This window comes from Erpetoichthys calabaricus, chromosome 7 (genome assembly GCF_900747795.2).
Source record: "Erpetoichthys calabaricus chromosome 7, fErpCal1.3, whole genome shotgun sequence".
Lineage (NCBI taxonomy): Eukaryota > Metazoa > Chordata > Cladistia > Polypteriformes > Polypteridae > Erpetoichthys > Erpetoichthys calabaricus.
The window spans coordinates 192561390-192580915 of NC_041400.2; the positions used below are offsets into that span (position 1 = coordinate 192561390).

The window sequence follows — 19526 nt, forward strand, 5'->3', positions numbered from 1 at the left end:
GTTAACTTCAAATTTAAGTAGCCCCTAGCAGTAGTTTATTATTTTTTAATCTCCTTTCAGTTTAGGTTTAGCATTTTGGTTTTGATAGCACAATCTTGTTCCTCCTCAGTAATGACCCCCTGCCCATCTTCGACTACGAATCTTTGTCGTTTTGTCAACAGACAACCCTGTCTCTTGTAGCAATTGTAAGTATTGCTTTTCTGACTTTGGATTTATTGTGTCTGTTTTTGGCTTTGAGACTTGTTTTTCGCTGGGTTGCCATTTTAGGCAAACACTTCCTGCCTTCTCATTGTTCATTCAGTTAAAACCAAATACATTTCCACTTTTATAAAATTTAGTGTAGAACTTGTCACATCATGTCAGTGGTTATATGTTTCCACTCCCTTGAAGAGCATTTTTGAAACATTTAAGATATATTTTAAACTTTAAAGGCCAGGATTCCTTTTCAGGCCTGTGAATGCCAAAGCCTGCTTATGGAAGTTGGGGGCAGGCTGCCTGAGATGAGGCCATATCTGGGCAAGCTAGTGAAGATCTTACCCTGCTTTGTTGGAGTTTTCAAATACCTTACACCTTTTTGCCATGTTTTTGTCACCAGTCCACAACACCCGTCTTAAATATTTTCGCTTCCTTATTCCTGAATCAGATATTCTGAGAGGTCCTTTCATCATTGCTGTCCTTTTTTATTTATTTATTTATGTTATTTTTTAACAGGTCTAAAGACAGCATGTACCATGCTCTGGGCTACAGCACCATTCTAGTAATGAGGGCTTCCATGACCTTCGAGCACCAAGACATCCTGATGGGCATCAGCACGATGAATGAGGCACTGCGCATTTGTCAAAAGTAAGCCTGCAGGCACCGTTCTCTGAAGCAGCATGCCCCCTGCTATACCCACTGGGCTTCTTAGCAGAGCCACTGTGTTGATGTGTTTTGTTTTCTTTGTGTATTTTGTTAATTTCAAGTTCAGATTCAGATTGCCAAAGACTAGTAGCAATACAAGCAAGCATAACGCCATACAAAACATGCATAGTAATATGTAAAAACGGTCACAAAAGATAACAAATGTTTTAACAGTAGCAAGAAAATAAAATGAAAACAGCCAAATTCTGGTGCAAAAAACTAAGTGTTCAATGAATAGGGTAACAATGGATCTGATTAAAAATATATAATAATATATCAATATTATCAATATCAATAATAATATATCATAATGTGAATTTCCCATTGGGATTAATAAAGTATCTATCTATCTATCTATCTATCTATCTATCTATCTATCTATCTATCTATCTATCTATCTATCTATCGATAGATAGATAGATACTTTATTAATCCGAAGGGGAAATTCACAAATTAAAAAGGGCCCATGGAGGAACCTGCAAGGGTTTGCTTCACTCACCTGCCAAGCTCTTATGAAATAGTTTGGATAACCAGTTTGATTAGGGAGACTACAGGGCTTTTTCCCAATGAACTGGATAAATTTCTAACAAGTGGGATATTTAATGATCACAGTTTGTGGGGGCTATAAAGCGTCATCTGAAAGTCCGTACTGCCCACATGGTTTGATGGTATGATTTGACTCCCCACTGGCCTACTAGCACCAAGGATTATATCCGCAGCAGGGAGGCATAAATGGCCCCTGCCAGTAAAAGACCTTATAGGCTCTGCTAATTACAAAAGCCTTCTGGACAAAGCAGTGAAGCTTTGTTTTGCTCACCTGTCCATACGTGAACAGATATGAGTGCCTGCCAGAAATAAACAAGCTCCTAAACAACAGGTCACCAAGTCAAGTCAAGTTGGGTAGCATGCACTGAGTTGCCGCACCCACCACACGATGAAACCACTCGGGATCCCGGTTGGCAACCCCCCAGGCAGACACGCGGTCCAGTCCCACCCTCCGGAAATGACCCTCTATCTGCCGCAGCCAGGTGTTACGTAGGCGACCCCTTGGCCTGGTCCAGCCACTCAGGTCCCCAACAATGAGGATCGTACGAGCTGGATCACCCTCGGGGGGAAACGTGCCACATGGCCGTAGTGCCGTAACTGACGCTCCCTCACAATGCAGGTAATGTGCCTCATTCGGGACTCCATGAGCAACACAAAGTCAAACCAATGGTACCCAAGGATTTTCCGGAGAGACAGTACCAAAGGAGTCCAGTCTTCATCTCAGGTCACTGGATAGCGTCCATGTCACGCAACAATAAAGCAAGACAGGAAGCACCAGGACTCTAAAGACTTGGACCTGATGAGCTCTAAATCTGAGTTACCAAAATCTCAAGAAAGGTTAAATTAAGAAACAGGATCTCCAAACGCTACATGAAAGAGAGTCCAGAGATTTCCTCCGTGAGGCTATCAAACCCTTTGCCATAATTGCAACTGAGCAGAACAGCCACTGCTGGATGTAATAAATTGTCAACTGGGTTTGTACTGCAGCATTCACATTTTATAGAATACAAGTTTTAAAGAAATACAGTGTGCCTGAGAAGTAATGAAAAAAAAGTAAGTAAGAGAAGAGTTGGGCCATGAGGCTATTGACTCAGTAACCTATCCCTCTTACTCTGACTTCTTAGGTTCCGGAAAAAGAACACCGTTGTGGACTCCATATCCAGTATTGTCTACAAACAGTCGACTGACCAGCTCAAGGAAGGTAAGGCTTGTCATGAGCTGCTGTCCTCGAACCAAGTGGTGCTTTTCAGTTAAAGTACAGGCTTGCACAGCTTCATAAGTAAAAGTTTGGCATTCCTTTAACCTCCTTGGTGTTAACCCTAAGTGTATCTTGGGCTCAGAATTCTATGTAAAACGGTTAAGCCCGAATGTCTCCTGGGTTAAGGTGTTATACAATACAATACAATATAATACAATACAATTTATTTTTGTATAGCCCAAAATCACACAAGAAGTGCCACAATGGGCAATGGGTGTTATGATCCGATGTATGGTAATAAGCCCAAGTAACACTTGGTACAGCATTCTGTTGCCATCTAGTGGATGAAATAGCATCATGTAGCCAAAAAAGTCATGATTTTTTTCTAAGGTAAGTTGGTGTACGTGAAAAGCTGTAAAGTCAGTTTTTGAACAAACTGAGCCATTAGTTGAATTATGTGATGGTGATGACAATGTGAATTGGTCATCAGATGTTGACACAGATAGTAAAAATGATACATACTGCACTGTAGGACCAAACCACCATGATATCCCTGGTGACTTTCATTGCGTAAAGCTGCAGTGATGTGCAGTTATCTATTTGGCAATAAGGCAAATCAAGTGGAAGAAGAAGAAAGACACTACCCTCCTAAGCACTGTTCACAATGCAGAAACTGTCAATGTTTGGGCGAAAATGTGGAGGTCGCTAAGCCTTGCACTATGATAACCCACAATAACACAATCGATTGTTCAGCTCGGGCATTGACATTCTACCCACTCATGCACAAACAACAGAACACAAAGAAACACGAGTCTACTATCCTGATTATGACGTCGGGCTGTGCTTTGGGGTCTTTCCAACAACTGTCATATGACAGACACGTACTAAATCTGCATCAGTACATCAGTGGACACTCAACAGACCTTTCCAACTGTAGTTATGTTGACATTTTGGTGTTCACATGTTTCTGATACACGTAATAACATTTTTTTCTTGCTGAAACAAATTCAAAGCTTTTGGCTTATTTTCCTCGGGGTAAACAAAACCCTAAGAAGGCTACAACACAGCTTTTCATTAAAATATGTACTATTTTGAGATACTGCATCTGTTAACATGCACTTTCAAAGATTTCACGAAAATCTGTGTTTTTAATTCAACATTCTGTCTCCAGTCTTCAGTGCCTGCATATTTTTTCATTAACCACTCTGTCTGTCTCTGTTATAGCACCTTTTAAAATATATCTTAAGATGAGACAAGACTATTGCCAAGAGACTTTTTCAAGTCCCGCCCTCCTCTCAACCATTTATGGTTAACGGCCCATGACCATGGTCCTCTCATCTCTCATTGGTGTGAATGCTTTTGTCAGACACAGTTCCTGCGCTCTCAGCTCTTATAAATTTTAACGTTTTCCTCACTTTAAGTTCCCAATAAAAGAAGACTTAATATGTCCAAATCTTATTGAAGAATTTCATCCTGTAGGTTATCAACAGAAGAAATGAGTACACGGGCAATCCTAGCACAGAGAAACGATGAAGTAAAACGAATTAACTGGAAAATTGTCAATCGGTTACACGTCAAATTGGTTACATGCGTATCAATAGACTCTGCTGAAACAGTTGGTGGTGATGGTGCGGAAGATGAAAACATCAACTTACAATATCACGAAGAATATCTACAACCATTAACTCCATCGAGTCTTCCACCAGCCAACTGTTGAAAGAAGGATGTATCGTAATGTTATTGCATGATTGACGGGCTATGCAATAAGACAAGATTAGTTTTATTCAAAATTGGTCGAACAATTCTGACATGTAAAATTTTAACAGGTGACAAAGGTAATGTAGTCCATCTTCAGGAGATAACATTAGACACCAAAGGAGATCTTGATATCCCATTTGTATTAAAACATTTACAGTTTCCCGTTAGAATAGCTTTTGCTATGACAACAAATCATAGGGACAAACATTCTAAAAAGTCGGTTTATTTATTAGAAAGAAATGAAATTCACTCACGGGCAGTTATTCGTTGCGTTGTCATGATGTAACTGCAAACACAAAATCAAAATTCAATGCGATATTGACGAATAATTTTTTTACTGAAGTTTTACAGTAAAAGTGTAAGTTTAAAAAGTATTTAGATAGATAGATACTTTATTAATACCAAGGGGAAATTCACTTACCTTATTGATACAAAAAACAATATTAAATTAAAGATTGATAATAATGCAGGTAAAAACAGACAATAACTTTGTATAATGTTAAATGTTAACATTTACCCCCCCCCCCCCCCCGGGTGGAATTGAAGCGTCGCATAGTTTGGGGGAGGAACGATCTCCTCAATCTGTCAGTGGAGCAGGACAGTGACAGCAGTCTGTCGCTGAAGCTGCTCTTCTGTCTGGAGATGACACTGTTTAGTGGATGCAGTGGATTCTCCATAATTGATAGGAGTCTGCTCAGCGCCCGTCGCTCTGCCACAGATGTCAAACTGTCCAGCTCCATGCCAACAATAGAGCCTGCCTTCCTCACCAGTTTGTCCAGGCGTGAGGGGTCTCTCCTTTATGCTGCCTCCCCAGCACACCACCGCGTAGAAGAGGGCGCTCGCCACAACCGTCTGATAGAACATCTGCAGCATCTTATTGCAGATGTTGAAGGACGCCAGCCTTCTAAGGAAGTATAACCGGCTCTGTCCTTTCTTACACAGCGCATCAGTATTGGCAGTCCAGTCTAATTTATCATCCAGCTGCACTCCCAGGTATTTATAGGTCTGTACCATCTGCACATTTGTGAGGTAATTTCAAAGCCAAACAGAATGAAAACTTCTGACATAACAGATACCTCCAACACAACATGAAACATAATTTTTCTTTCAATTTATTACGTTTTACTATTTTTTACTATGGTTAATTACTTGCTGTAATGTAGAATAGTTAGTTCTATTATGCATATGTAACAATTCCCATGAAAATAACAATCTGTTTAAATTGTACATTTGCAAAGCCGCAAAGTGGCTAGCGCCTAGCACCTGCCCGAAGGTTGGCGAGTGAAGCGAAGAATACATTGAGTATAAAAATATTATATAAGATTAAAGATCTAAATACACATATCTAAAAGGTGATACTATAAAAAATAAAAATTTTGGAGTGCAGAAATTTAGATTCAAATACCGAAATGGCGCTGTAAAGCATGAATTTTGACTATCTATCTATCTATCTATCTATCTATCTATCTATCTATCTATCTATCTATCTATCTATCTATCTATCTATTAGTGCCTTTCTTACAATGCTGTTCACCTCTGTCTAACTACTTTATTCATATTTTATGTGTTTTGTTTATATTATGACATATACCATGTTTCCTTGAAAATAAGACCGGGTCTTATATTAATTTTTGAACTAGGGCTTATTTTCAGGTGATATTCTATATTTATTCATGTACAACAATATACATTTATCCAAATACAGTCCTGTCATCATCTTCTGGAATATCGTCTTAACTCTCCACATTCAAACCCTGAATTCCAGCCTGAATTTCTTGCTACTCCAGCCGCTTTGCAGATTGGTGTGTCTGCTTCGATGTTTGATGAATGGTTCGATGTGGTGAAGCAAAGTGCCGACATACGCATGCATTTGTGGTGCTTTTATATTCAAGCGTCGTATATTCCCCAAAGTAATGACATAATATTTTTTAAAAGTCTCACAAACCATCTTCTGCATCGTCTTTTTTTTTTTTTTTGTACCTTTACAAAACCATTAGAATGTACAGTGGCGTATTTGAGCCACAGAGAAAAAAAATAAGGACATAATGAAAATGTCTATTTTGTGATTAAAGCAGAAATTTTGGCTTTAAACTTCGTACCACTTTAACGTCGTAGTTTACTTTATCATTAAAGTAGACCGTCATAATGTCATCTTAAAACCGACCCAGTTGTTAATCGCAATGCGCTTCTGGGGCTTCCTCCTGACCTGACAGCAGCGGCAAGCGGCAATAGATCGCCACACAGAACACATTAAATTTATGATATTCCAGCTCTCTGCACATTTAGAATTCTTAGATTTATACTTGACTTTATATCACTTTAATGATGAAATGCATTAAAATATGTATGTTAAATTTACAGATAAATCGTTAACTTTGTTTAAATAATGAATACTGCTAATAGTTACACATATGGGGTGGCACGGTGGCAGAGTGGGTAGCACTGCTGTCTCACAGTAGAGAGTCACGTCCCTTGTGATCCCTGCCTGGAGTTTGCATGTTTTCCTGGTGGGTTTCCACAGTGGGCTCAGTTTTCTATCCAAAGACATGAAGGTTTGGGGATTTGGTGAAGCTACAATGGCGCCAGTGTGTGTGTGCTTGTGTTCACCTTGTGATGAGCTGATGCCTTGTCCAGGGATTTGTTTCTGTCTTGCGCCGATGCTGCTGAAATTGATGGATATAATCATTAAACATCCTGTTCAGAGATATTGTGGAAAGGTGTCCTCGGAATTTAATGGATGGATGGAAGTTGAAAAAGGAGGACTGCAAGGTTGAGTTTAGGGAGGAGGTGAGACAGGTACTGGGTGGTAGTGAAGAGTCACCAGACAGCTGGGAAACTACAGCAGATGTAGTAAGGGTGACAGCAAGAAGGGTGCTTGGCGTGACATCTAGAAAGAGGAAGGAGGAAAAGGAAACCTGGTGGTGGAATGGGGAAACCTGGCCTTAGGTGCCTTACTTTTCAGCTGACGATCTTGACTAGGGGTTATTTTTGGGGTAGGGCTTATATCCCTGAGCACCCTGAAAATCATGCTAGGGCTTATTTTCGGAGTAGGTCTTATTTTCAGGGAAACACGGTATGTACATAGTTGTGAAAAGCGCTGTGTAATAGGTAGGTGTAAAGGGCATTAAACTGTCAATGGGGTAAAATGCAGTGTATAATAGATAGGTATGAAAGACACTATCTAATGTAAAGATTTCAAAGGTTTCTATCCGTCTCTGTATCTATTATAGACATATGAAAGGCACTGTATGACATAATGCCTTTCTCTGCATATTTATTTGTTATATAGTAACTTTCACAGCATTGCGCAGGAATTGTGAATTTCCCAGAATTTCCCATTGGGATTAATAAAGTTATGTTTATCTATCTATCTATCTATCTATCTATCTATCTATCTATCTATCTATCTATCTATCTATCTATCTATCTATCTATCTATCTATCTATCTATCTATCTATCTATCTATCTATCTATCTATCTAGGAGGGTGGCACCATGTTAGGTAGCACCTGCAAGTAAGAATTGTATCATACTCTGTCCATGAGGCAGTAGTAACTCCATGAGTCTTTATACATCACCACTGTGTAGTGGCTTACGAGATGATCCATGTCCACCACTGTCTATGTCCCTAAAATGATTTTTTTTCTTCATGGTTACTCATCACTTGTACTCAGAACTTGAAATTTGTAAGTCACTAAAATAATTCAAAGTCAATGTCTGCTTCTTCAAGTTGTTTCAAAGTCGTTTTTGTTTCCTTTCTCTTCAGAGGAGATGCACGCTGAGATCTGCTATGCAGAGTGCCTGCTACAGAAAGCTGCTCTGACATTTGTGCAGGTGAGCTGCTGACTGTCACTACAGTGCCCTCACTTTAAGGGGAGCCACATAATATAATAAATTCATTAGTTAGAGCCCTTTGCACATTAGGCTATAATTATAATCATTTACAAAGCTGTATAAACTCTGACTCTCAATCTGGGGGCCACAGGCAGGTTTTTGCTTTATATAGCACCTTTCACATTGCATGTTGCTCCCAAAGACTTGTTCCTGGTCTTAACGGACTTTAATTTAAAAGTTGTAATTATGTATGTGTTCTAACCCTAACTTTCTTGCCCACCAGGATGAAAACATGATCAATTTCATTAAAGGTGGACTCAAAATTCGGACAAGCTACCAAATATACAAGTGAGTAGAGTGGACATTTCCTTTTTCATTTCCTAAAGGTTTTTGCTCACAGAGCCCCAGGTAGCCCCCACACCTTCTCTTTCCCTTCTTCCCCAATCCTGGTAGGGGCTGCTAATGTACTGTAAAAATAATTTACTGTCATTTTCAACAATTATGAAAGAACTACCCATAACTCTGCATGTGCTTGGAACTTTAAATGTCCCAGCATCTTCTACTTGAACACATTGGCCATGGCTGGTATACTTTTTCTTGGGGGGGTGTTTCATCTTTTTATACTCGTTGGGAACTTTTTCTGCACTCCACACAAAGTCAGTTCCAAGAAGCAATGGGGTGAACGTGACTCAAGAATATCAGGGTTTAGCCCCACTGCCTCTGTGTCAGGTAAGAGGACAGGGGTCTTGTGGTGAATCATGTACCCTCTAAGCTGGTATTGGTTTTTTGTGTCATGCATGTCCCTCCCCACCCCTATACACCCACTCTGATACCCCTTACCCCATTCTACTTTGGGTTGCCAGATTAGAAAATTAGAAATACGGGACACTCTTAAAATCTCTCTCTATATTACTATATATATAAATTTATACATGCCTTCTACACACTCAGACAAATATATTATATAAAAGTAGAGACATAAGTTAAAAACATAAAGGAAGGATTTTAATGAGTTATGAGGAAAACAAAAGTAAAATCACTTGAAAATTATTTAATTATCTTCTTCTTTTGGCTGCTCCCATTAGGGGTTGCCACAGCAGATCATCTTCTTCCATATTTTTCTGTCCTCGTCATCTTGCTCTGTTACACCCATCACCTGCATGTCTTCTCTCACCACATTCATAAACCTTCGCTTAGGCCTTCCTCTTTTCCTCTTCCCTGGCAGCTCTATCCTTAGCATCCTTCTCCCAATATGCCCCTCATCTCTCCTCTGCACATGTCCAAACCAACACAATCTCGTCTCTCTGACTTTGTCTCCCAACCATCCAACCTGAGCTGACCCTCTAATGTCCTCATTTCCAATCCTGTCCATCCTCGTCATACCCACTGCAAATCTTAACATCTTTAACTCTGCCACCTCCAGCTCTGTCTCCTGCTTTCTAGTCAGTGCCACCGTCTCCAACCCATATAACACAGCTGGTCTCACTACCGTCCTGTAGACCTTCCCTTTCACTCTTGCTGATACCCATCTGTCACCAATCACTCCTGACACTCTTCTCCACCCTGCTTGCACTCTCTGCTTTAACTTCTCTTCCACAATCCCCATTACTCTGTACTGTTGATCGCAAGTATTTAAACTCATCCACCTTCGCCAACTCTACTCCCCTCATCCTCACCATTCCACTGACATCCTTCTCATTTACACACATGTATTCTGTCTTGGTGGTCCTACTGACCTTCATTCCTCTCCACTCCTCTCATATCTCCACCACTCCAGGGTCTCCTTAACCTGCTCCCTACTATCGCTACAGATAACAGTGTCATCAGCAAACATCATAGTCCACGGGAACTCCTGTCTAATCTTGACTGTCAACCTGTCCATCACCATTGCAAATAAGAAAGGGCTCAGAGCCGATCCCTGATGTAATCCCACCTCCGTCACTCTTACAGCAGACCTCACCACTGTCACACTTCCCTCGTACATATCCTGTACAACTCGTACGTACTTCTCTGCCACTCCCGACTTCCTCATACAATACCACAACTCCTCTTTGGTCACCTTGTCATATGCTTTCTCCAGGTCCACAAAGACACAATGCAACTACTTCTGGCCTTCTTTCTACTTCTCCATCAACATCCTCAGAGCAAACATTGCACCTGTGGTGCTCTTTCTTGGCATGAAACCACACTGCTGCTCACTAATCATCACCTCACTTCTTAACTGAGCTTCCACTACTTTTTCCCATAACTTCATGCTGTGGCTCATCAATTTTATCCCCCCGTAGTTACTACAGTCCTGCACATCCCCCTTATTCTTAAATATCGGCACCAGTACACTTCTTCTCCACTCCTCAGGCATCCTCTCACTTTCCAAGATTCCATTAAACAATCTGGTTAAAAACTCCACTGCCATCTCTCCTAAACACCTCCATGCTTCCACAGGTATGTCATCTGGACCAATGGCCTTTCCATTTTTCATCCTCTTCATAGCTGTCCTTACTTCCTCCTTGCTAATCCGTTGCACTTCCTGATTCACTATCTCCACATCATCCAACCTCTTCTTTCTCTTGTTCTCTTCATTCATCAGCCTCTCAAAGTACTCTTTCCATCTGCTCAACACACTCTCCTCACTTGTGAGTACATTTCCATCTTTATCCTTCATCACCCTAACCTGCTGCACATCTTTCCCAGCTCGGCCCCTCTCTGTAGCCCACCGATCCTTGTCTCCCTCCTTAGTGTCCAACCTCTCATACAACTCATCATATGCCTTTTCTTTAGCCTTCGCCACCTCTTTCTTCACCTTGCACCTTATCTCCTTGTACTCTTGTCTACTTTCTGCATCTCTCTGACTATCCCACTTCTTCTTTGCCATCCTCTTCCTCTGTATACTCTCCTGTATTTCCTCATTCCACCACCAGGTTTCCTTTTCCTCCTTTTTCTTTCCAGATGTCACGCCAAGCACCCTTCTTGCTGTCACCCTTACTACATCTGCTGCAGTTTCCCAGCTGTCTGGTAATTCTTCACTGCCACCCAGCGCCTGTCTCACCTCCTCCCTAAACTCAACGTTGTAGTCTTCCTTTTTCAACTTCCACCATTTGATCCTTGGCTCTTCCCTCACACTCTTCCTCTTCTTGATCTCCAACGTCATCCTACAGACCACCATCCTATGCTGCTTAACTACACTTTCCCCTGCCACCACTTTGCAGTCTTCAATCTCCTTCAGATCAACTCTTCTGCATGGGATGTCATCCACCTGTGTGCATCTTCCTCCACTCTTGTACATAACCCTATGTTTTGTCCCTCTTCTTAAAATACGTATTCACCACAGCCATGTCCATCCTTTTGGCAAAATCCACTATCCTCTGACCTTCTTCATTCCTCTCCTTGAAATTATTTAATACAAGCTAAAGAAAAATTCTGTAAAAGTATTATTACTTATAAAGTTACAACTAAGTTCCGTAAGAAGGCAGTAAATATATATTTTATTACGAAATTTGAAAATGAACTAAATACAGGACATTTGGGTGTCCCTGAAAGGTCAGTACAGGACAGGGGACAAAATGATGAAATATGGGACATGTCCCATTTATAAGGGACGTCTGGCAACCCTAATCCTACCCCCGTTAATAAAAACTTGTTATGCCACTCATTAGGGAATGCCAACAGCTACTGCAACTGACTCAGGACCTCACAGGCAAGAATGAGACGTACACCCAGTTTGAAGGTGGCGTGAAGTTAGGAATCGGAGCTTTTAATCTGGTGAGTTTCTTATTTATTCGAGATTTAAAACGCTTGCAGTAGCAGATGCTGATCGTGTAATTGTGACTGCGGTACTCAAAATGTTTTTTTTATCTTCCTTTCTTTCAGATGCTGTCTCTGCTGCCTGCAAGAATTCTTAGGCTTTTGGAGTTTATTGGCTTTTCTGGCAACCGGGTAAGGATGAACAGAGCCATCCCATTGTGTTTGGTGGATCCCTCTCTCCCACCCTTCCAAAGTGTATTGTCTGTTTTATGGTGGGCACTGCAGCTGGGTGGTACTGTAGAGGGACTGAAAATCATACTGATACCTCTGTACGGGTCCTGTACAAAGAAGCTTAACCTGCCTACTCTTTTAATTTCAGATTTTGTCGTTGTGTACATATCCATTATACAGTATTGTGGACAAAGTGTTTTGTACCCTTTCCTGATTGCCTTGTGTATTTGTCACAATGAATGGCTTCAGATATTTACACAAAATGTCATATTAGACAATGGGAACCAGAGTAAACATGTAATCTTCTTCTTCTTTCGGCTTCTCCCGTTAGGGGTCGCCACAGTGGATCATCTTCTTCCATATCTTTCTGTCCTCTGCATCTTGTTCTGTTACACCCATCACCTGCATGTCCTCTCTCACCACATCCATAAACCTTCCTCTGTTCCTCTTCCCTGGCAGCTCTATCCTTAGCATCCTTCTCCCAATATACTTAGCATCTGTCCTCTGCACATGTCCAAACCAACGCAATCTCGCTTCTTAAGCTAAGGTTGCCCATTCTTGCCTGCTTCTACAAGTCTTAATGCAACTTTCATAATTTCATAGTTAATTTAAAATGCTGCTGCAAAAATCATTACAAGAACTTGAAAGTATGAACACATAACTTCTGTGCTCAAGTCTATACACTGGCTTCCAGATAGGCTTAAGGCAGATTTCAAAATTCTCCTTTTAACTTATAAAGCCTTAAATGGCTGATGCCCTGCTTACCATGAGCTTATCATTACCTACAAACCAGAGTGTACATTGAGATCCCAAGGTGGTGGTCTAGTTAAGATTCCAATGATTAATAAAATCTCAAGCTTTTAGTTACTGAACCCTGAAGCAGAAGGCGGAGTGGTGGCTCTGAGGCTAGGGATCTGCACTGGCAATCGGAAGGTTGGCGGTTCAAATCCCATAAACTGCCAAAAGGGACTCTGCTCTGTTGGGCCCTTAAGCAAGGCCCTTAACCTGCAATTGTTGAGTGCTTTTAGTAGTGAGAAAAGCGCTATTTAAATGGAAAGAAAAGAAAGAAAGAAAGAAAGAAAGAAAGAAAGAAAGAAAGAAAGAAAGAAAGAAAGAAAAGCAGTGGACTGATCTGCCTGCTATTATAAGAGGTCTTGAGCTGAAGACTCATAACTTTAGTCCGGCATACCCTGTTGTCAACTGGCAATAGTTCACTGATTCATTTTGTTCTTTGTGTAATTGTGCATTTACCAGTTCTGTATTTAGTAATTAGTGTAAACTGTACTTGTATTTTAACTGAGAATTGTTCACAGTGCTCAGTGCCTGTACTCAGTGAAGAGTGCTGTACAAAATATTATATTGCATTGTAAGAATTCATTCTTTTCTCCTTTTCATTTTTATTATTGTTATTTTGTAATGTTGTTATTTAGACAACAATTTACTATATAAGCACATAATAAGTGGGTAACACTGAAGTAGTTGCTCCTTTCAGAGTCAATTGTGTTTGTGGCTGGCCTGCTCATCACCAATTCAGTATTCCGATACAGTTAAGAAAGCAAACTGCATAGAAAAAGTGAATTATAAAAATAACAAAACAACAAAGTATGCATTTAAAGATACAGAAAGAACATACATTTGTCTATTTTTAAATTCAAAATAAAAGGTAAAAACTGGTCAGGTAATTAAACATGGTGACCAATTAAAGGTAACAATGACTCACCAATTGAGAAGCTGGTTGGAACAAAAACCTGCAGCCAAAGGGCACCACCAGGACTGAACCTGAGAACTGCTCATCTACTTGACATGGTGTATTCATTCTTGTAATCTAAATTAATAAAAATGCATTTTTTGTCACAGGGAAAAGTAGGAAAGAAAGTAAATTGTAGGACTTTACTGGATGCGTAGGAATAGAACATTAGAACACTCTAGACGAGAACAGGCCATTCAGCCCAATAAAGCTCACCAGTCCTATCCATTTATTTCTTCCAAAGAAACATCAAGTTGAGTTTTGAAAGTCCCTAAAGTCTTACTGTCTTCCACACTACATGGTCACTTATTCCAAGTGTCTATCATTCTTTGTGTAAAGAAAAACTTCCTAATGTTTGTGTGAAATTTCCCCTTAACAAGTTTCCAACTGTGTCCCCGTGTTTTTGTTGAACTCATTTTAAAGTAACAGTCTCGATCCACTGGGCTAATTCCCTTCATAATTTTAAACACTTCAATCATGTCACCTCTTAATCTCCTTTTGCTTAAACTGTAAAGGCTCAGCTCTTTTAATCTTTCCTCATAACTCATCCCCTGTAGATAGATAGATACTTTATTAATCCCAAGGGGAAATTCCCATACTCCAGCAGCAGCATACTGATAAAAAACAATATTAAATTAAAGAGTAATAAACATGCAGGTATAACAGACAGTAACTTTGTATAATGTTAACGTTTACCCCCCCCCCCCCCCGGGTGGAATTGAAGAGTCGCATAGTGTGGGGGAGGAACGATCTCCTCAGTCTGTCAGTGGAGCAGGACGGTGACAGCAGTCTGTCGCTGAAGCTGCTCTTCTGTCTGGAGATGATCCTGTTTAGTGGATGCAGTGGATTCTCCATGATTGACAGGAGTCTGCTCAGCGCCCATCGCTCTGCCACGGATGTTAAACTGTGCAGCTCCGTGCCTACAATAGAGCCTGCCTTCCTCACCAGTTTGTCCAGGCGTGAGGCATCCCTCTTCTTAATGCTGCCTCCCCAGCACACCACTGCATAGAAGAGGGCGCTCACCACAACCGTCTGATAGAACATCTGCAGCATCTTATTGCAGATGTTGAAGGATGCCAGCCTTCTAAGGAAGTATAGTCGGCTCTGTCCTTTCTTACACAGAGCATCAGTATTGGCAGTTCAGTCCAATTTATCACCCAGCTGATAAACACTGTAGCCCTCAATCAGCCTAGTCGCTCTTCTCTGGACTTTCTCAAGTGCTGTTATGTCCTTTTTGTATCCTGGAGACCAGAACTGCACACAGTACTCCGGATGAGGCCGCACCAGTGCATTATAAAGGTTGAGCATAGTTAGCATTTGAAGTGACATGCCAATTAAAACACTTGCGGGGGTAGAATGGAGTTCCAGACTTTAATATGAAGTTAACCCACAGCATGTTACAATTGCTGTCTTCTTTATCAGGCAGTTTAACAGCTGGATATAAAGTCTCATATATGCATGTGTGGTCTACAATAAATGGGTAAAACTACTATTAATACTCCAAAGAAATAACATTTTTATTTGTCATTTTGCTTGGCTTTTCTCTACATCCAAAGAAATATAAATAACAAGTTGTGAATAGGGCGGCACGGTGGCGCAGTGGGTAGCGCTGCTGCCTCGCAGTTGGGAGACCTGGGGACCCGGGTTCGCTTCCCAGGTCCTCCCTGCGTGGAGTTTGCATGTTCTCCCCGTGTCTGCGTGGGTTTCCTCCGGGCGCTCCGGTTTCCTCCCACAGTCCAAAGACATGCAGGTTAGGTGGATTGGCGATTCTAAATTGGCCCTAGTGTGTGCTTGGTGTGTGGGTGTGTTTGTGTGTGTCCTGTGGTGGGTTGGCACCCTGCCCGGGATTGGTTCCTGCCTTGTGCCCTGTGTTGGCTGGGATTGGCTCCAGCAGACCCCCGTGACCCTGTGTTCGGATTCAGCGGGTTGGAAAATGAATGGATGAATGAAGTTGTGAATATTTTCAGGTGTTAATACTGAAAATGGTCACTATGTGTCACTACTGCTACTAACTACACAATTAACCAATGATTTGCACGGTTAATAAAATACAAACAACAATTATAGATTTTGTTAATTATTTAAACTAAGAATATTTAAATTATCTTATAAGACCTGTACAGACAATTAAATTTCTCAAAAATGTAGTAACCTTACTTTGTTTTACATATTTAACTTTAACAGAGTGTTTGCTTCCTGGCACTAAAGTAAGTATATATACAAACAACTTAGACAATAAACTAAAAACCAGGGATGGAACTTGCATTACTTTATTGGATGCACACTATTTTGCACTAACAGAAGGCAAACAAATATATTAAACAGACACATAAAAAACAAAAACACGCTTTCATCTTCTTTTCCTGCTACCCACAATGCCTCACTCTGTGGAAGACAGCATCTGAGTCCGTCCTTTCAGACAAGTAAGTTCACCCTTACATTTCTCACCTCCTCAAATCCATAATATTAGACAAGCGTTTCAGATGAGCCGCAAATGATTAGAACCTCCTTAGGGGGATTGCAGGTAGACCCCAATTGTCCTATTTAAAGTACAGATATCGAGGGTCTGGTGTTCTCTTTGCTATGGACATGTGTAGACTCACCGTGTCAAGATCAAAAAAGCTCCCCGAGGTCCCAAGAAAAAAAGGTTGTGGAGGTTTAGGACTCTGACAAGGGATTTCAAAAGATAGCCGGATTATTTAAAGTCAATCGTTCCCCCTTTAAGGAAAAGCATCTACAAGTGGTGTAGATTTCAAATTAGTGGTATTTTGCGCAGGTCTGGCCAGACCAGCAAACACATCCAAATAGCTATCTGTTTCATACTAAAAGAAGTCTTCAAGAACCCCAAAATGTCATCAGAGGAACTCCAGGCAACTCTGGCAAAAGTTTGTTTTCAAAGTGCAGGCATCTGAAATCAGAAAGAAATTACACAAATGTGACCTGCCTGCAAGGTGTGCCAAGAAAAAGACTTTAATGTCCAAAAAGAACATTAGAGCAAGAAGACACTGAACATCTAGGCCAGGGGTGTTGAACTCCGGGCCTGGAGGGCCGCAGTGGCTGCATGTTTTCATTCTAACCCTTTTCCTAATCAGCGAGCAGTTTTCACTGCTAATTAACTCCTTTTCCATTCATTTTAATAGCCCTGTTTTTAAGGAATCAGTCCTCGAATTGATTCCTTTCTTCAGCAGCCAAACAGAAATGAGACGTGAAACGAGCCAACAGATGACCAGCTAAACTGGGATTTCAAACTCCAACCAATTTCAGTCCAAACAGTCTCTTAATGAGAAGCTGATTCTTGCTGTTAATTAAGCCCGTTATTTAATTCCATGGCTTGTTGCTGCTTTCAGTCTGCCACAGCAGACATTTCCAAATCTGTTGATATTTCCGTTTTTTCTAAGAACATTTTCAAAATGTTTTGGTGACCTGAGAGATCAACTTTACTGAGACCTTCACCTTTATTTATTTTCAGATATTGCGCGATGAGCACAGGTGAGCTGGTCATATGGTGGCTTGTTTGATGTCTCATTATTGTTTGGCTACTAATTAAGGAAAAAGAGACAATTAAGGGGCCTGAGTCAAGTTAATTAAAACTAAAGCAAAAGAAGTTAATTAGCAGTAAAAACGGCTCACTAATGAAGAAGATGGTTAGAATGAAAACATGCAGCCACTGCGGCCCTCGAGGACTGGACTGCGGCCCTTCAACTCCTGTGATCTAGGCAAAGACTAGGCCTTCTGGAACAGTGTGCTCTGGACAGGTGAATCTAAGATAGAGTTGTCTGAACACCGTAACAGTAGACATGTTTGACAGCATTTTAGAAGATGAATATCATACCACTGAATTAATGTGTTAATTAAAAGGGCAGGGACTCAATCTGGACCCCCTGGAGATCGTAGCAAAGGAGACAATGAAAACAAAACTGAGTGCCATTATGAACAACGCTGCACATCTCATCTGTGACACAACAACACTGAGGGCTTTCAGGCAGTGAATCATTCAGCAAAAGTGGGTCAAGGTACATAACTGGGAGTTCTTTATATTGACAGCAATACGCCTGTCTAGCACTTTACTGGGACTGGGACTGCCAAGGCAGAGGTTTTGTTTCTTTCTCATTTTCCTGCTTTTTAGTCATTCTGGGGTGTCTTCAGACTATGGTGTGTGTGTGCGTGTGTGTGTGTGTAAATATATATATCCTTTTATTTATTTAAGGAGCTTATGTAAAAAGCAACATCTCCCCCTGGGAAATCTATCTATCGATAGAGTGAGTGAGGATGGCCCCGCCTGGCTCCCCACTCCTGACATCCCGTGTGGAAGTGAAACAGGACAAACTTTAAAAATCAATAAACAAACAGGTATCACTAGCTAAGCGGAGGCAAGGTATGCTCCAACACATGGCGACAGGTAGATTGACTCGAACGGAGGCTGGCGCATGAGTGAGGAGGGCCCGTCTCGACTCCCTACTCTTCAAGTCATGCTTCCCCTCTTCTGCTCCAACACGTGGCGACAGGTAGATTGACTCGAACGGAGGCCGGCGGGTGAGTGAGGAGTGCCCCGCCCAGCTCCCTAATCCTGAGGTCCCGCCTCCTCCTCTCCTTGGCCCACAGCCTGTCTGTTGGATTCACTCTAATAAATCGCTCCTGCAAGCGAACTATGATACTTAGCATGATGAGAGAAGTCGCAAAATCATCCGGAATGTTCAAGCAAATTATAGAAAAAAACCCGATCTGCATCTGTTAAGTAGTTCTATCGTGAAAGGCAGATAGACATAGGTGGTTCTATAAAAAAATAAAAATTTTTGAATGCAGAAATGAAGATTTAAATACCGAAATGGTACTGTAGAACATGAATTTTGTCCATCTACCTATTACATAGTGCTCTATCTATCTGTCTGTCTGTCTGTCTGTCTGTCTGTCTGTCTGTCTGTCTGTCTGTCTGTCCGTCCGTCCGTCCGTCCGTCTGTCCTTGAGAACAAGCGGCTGACACTCACAAACCTACAGGTAGACACCTGAATTAAAGCCATTCTGCAAAGAGGACCGGACTGCAATTTCTCCACAGCAATGTGAAAGACTGGTATTGCGTTATAGAAAGCTTTTAGTTGTGATTATTGTTGCTCAGGTTGCTGCAACCAGGTATTGAAAGTATGGGGGAAATTTTGCTGTCACATGGTTGACATGGGTGTTCGATAACTTTGTTTTTCGAATCAAGGAAATCATAATTTAAAAACTGTTGTGTGTTAACTCAGGTTCCCACTCGCTAATATTGTATTTTGTGTAAAGGCCTAAAGCCATTCATTCTGTAAAATATGCCAAAATGGGGGATATAAGGAAGGGGCAAATACTCTCAGCACTGTATATGTATAGGATCCTCCCCTGGCTGGGGTTTAAATTCATGTTTTACGTCTCTTCTGTTGATTTTTGATGCTTTCATTTATGTTGATTAAGTGCGTCATTCTTTACCTTTGGTTTTGTCTAGGTTTGTAAGCTGCCTTTATTATGCACTGTGTATTTTGTGAGTGTTTCCCTCAAGAGGCAGGGCTACCTGCCAATCAATATGAGGATCTGCCCGCCACCATA

General features: G+C 41.1%; 1 protein-coding gene across 1 annotated transcript in view; it reads left to right on the top strand.

Annotated features, from left to right (window-relative positions):
* LOC114654978 (tetratricopeptide repeat protein 39B) overlaps window positions 1–19526 on the top strand; it is a 204090-nt gene that overhangs the window by 138112 nt on the left and 46452 nt on the right. Inside the window, 6 exon segments of the mRNA XM_051929950.1 lie at window positions 712–843; window positions 2571–2647; window positions 8169–8236; window positions 8520–8584; window positions 11890–11995; window positions 12104–12169. Coding sequence (XP_051785910.1) covers window positions 712–843; window positions 2571–2647; window positions 8169–8236; window positions 8520–8584; window positions 11890–11995; window positions 12104–12169 — 514 coding nt within the window.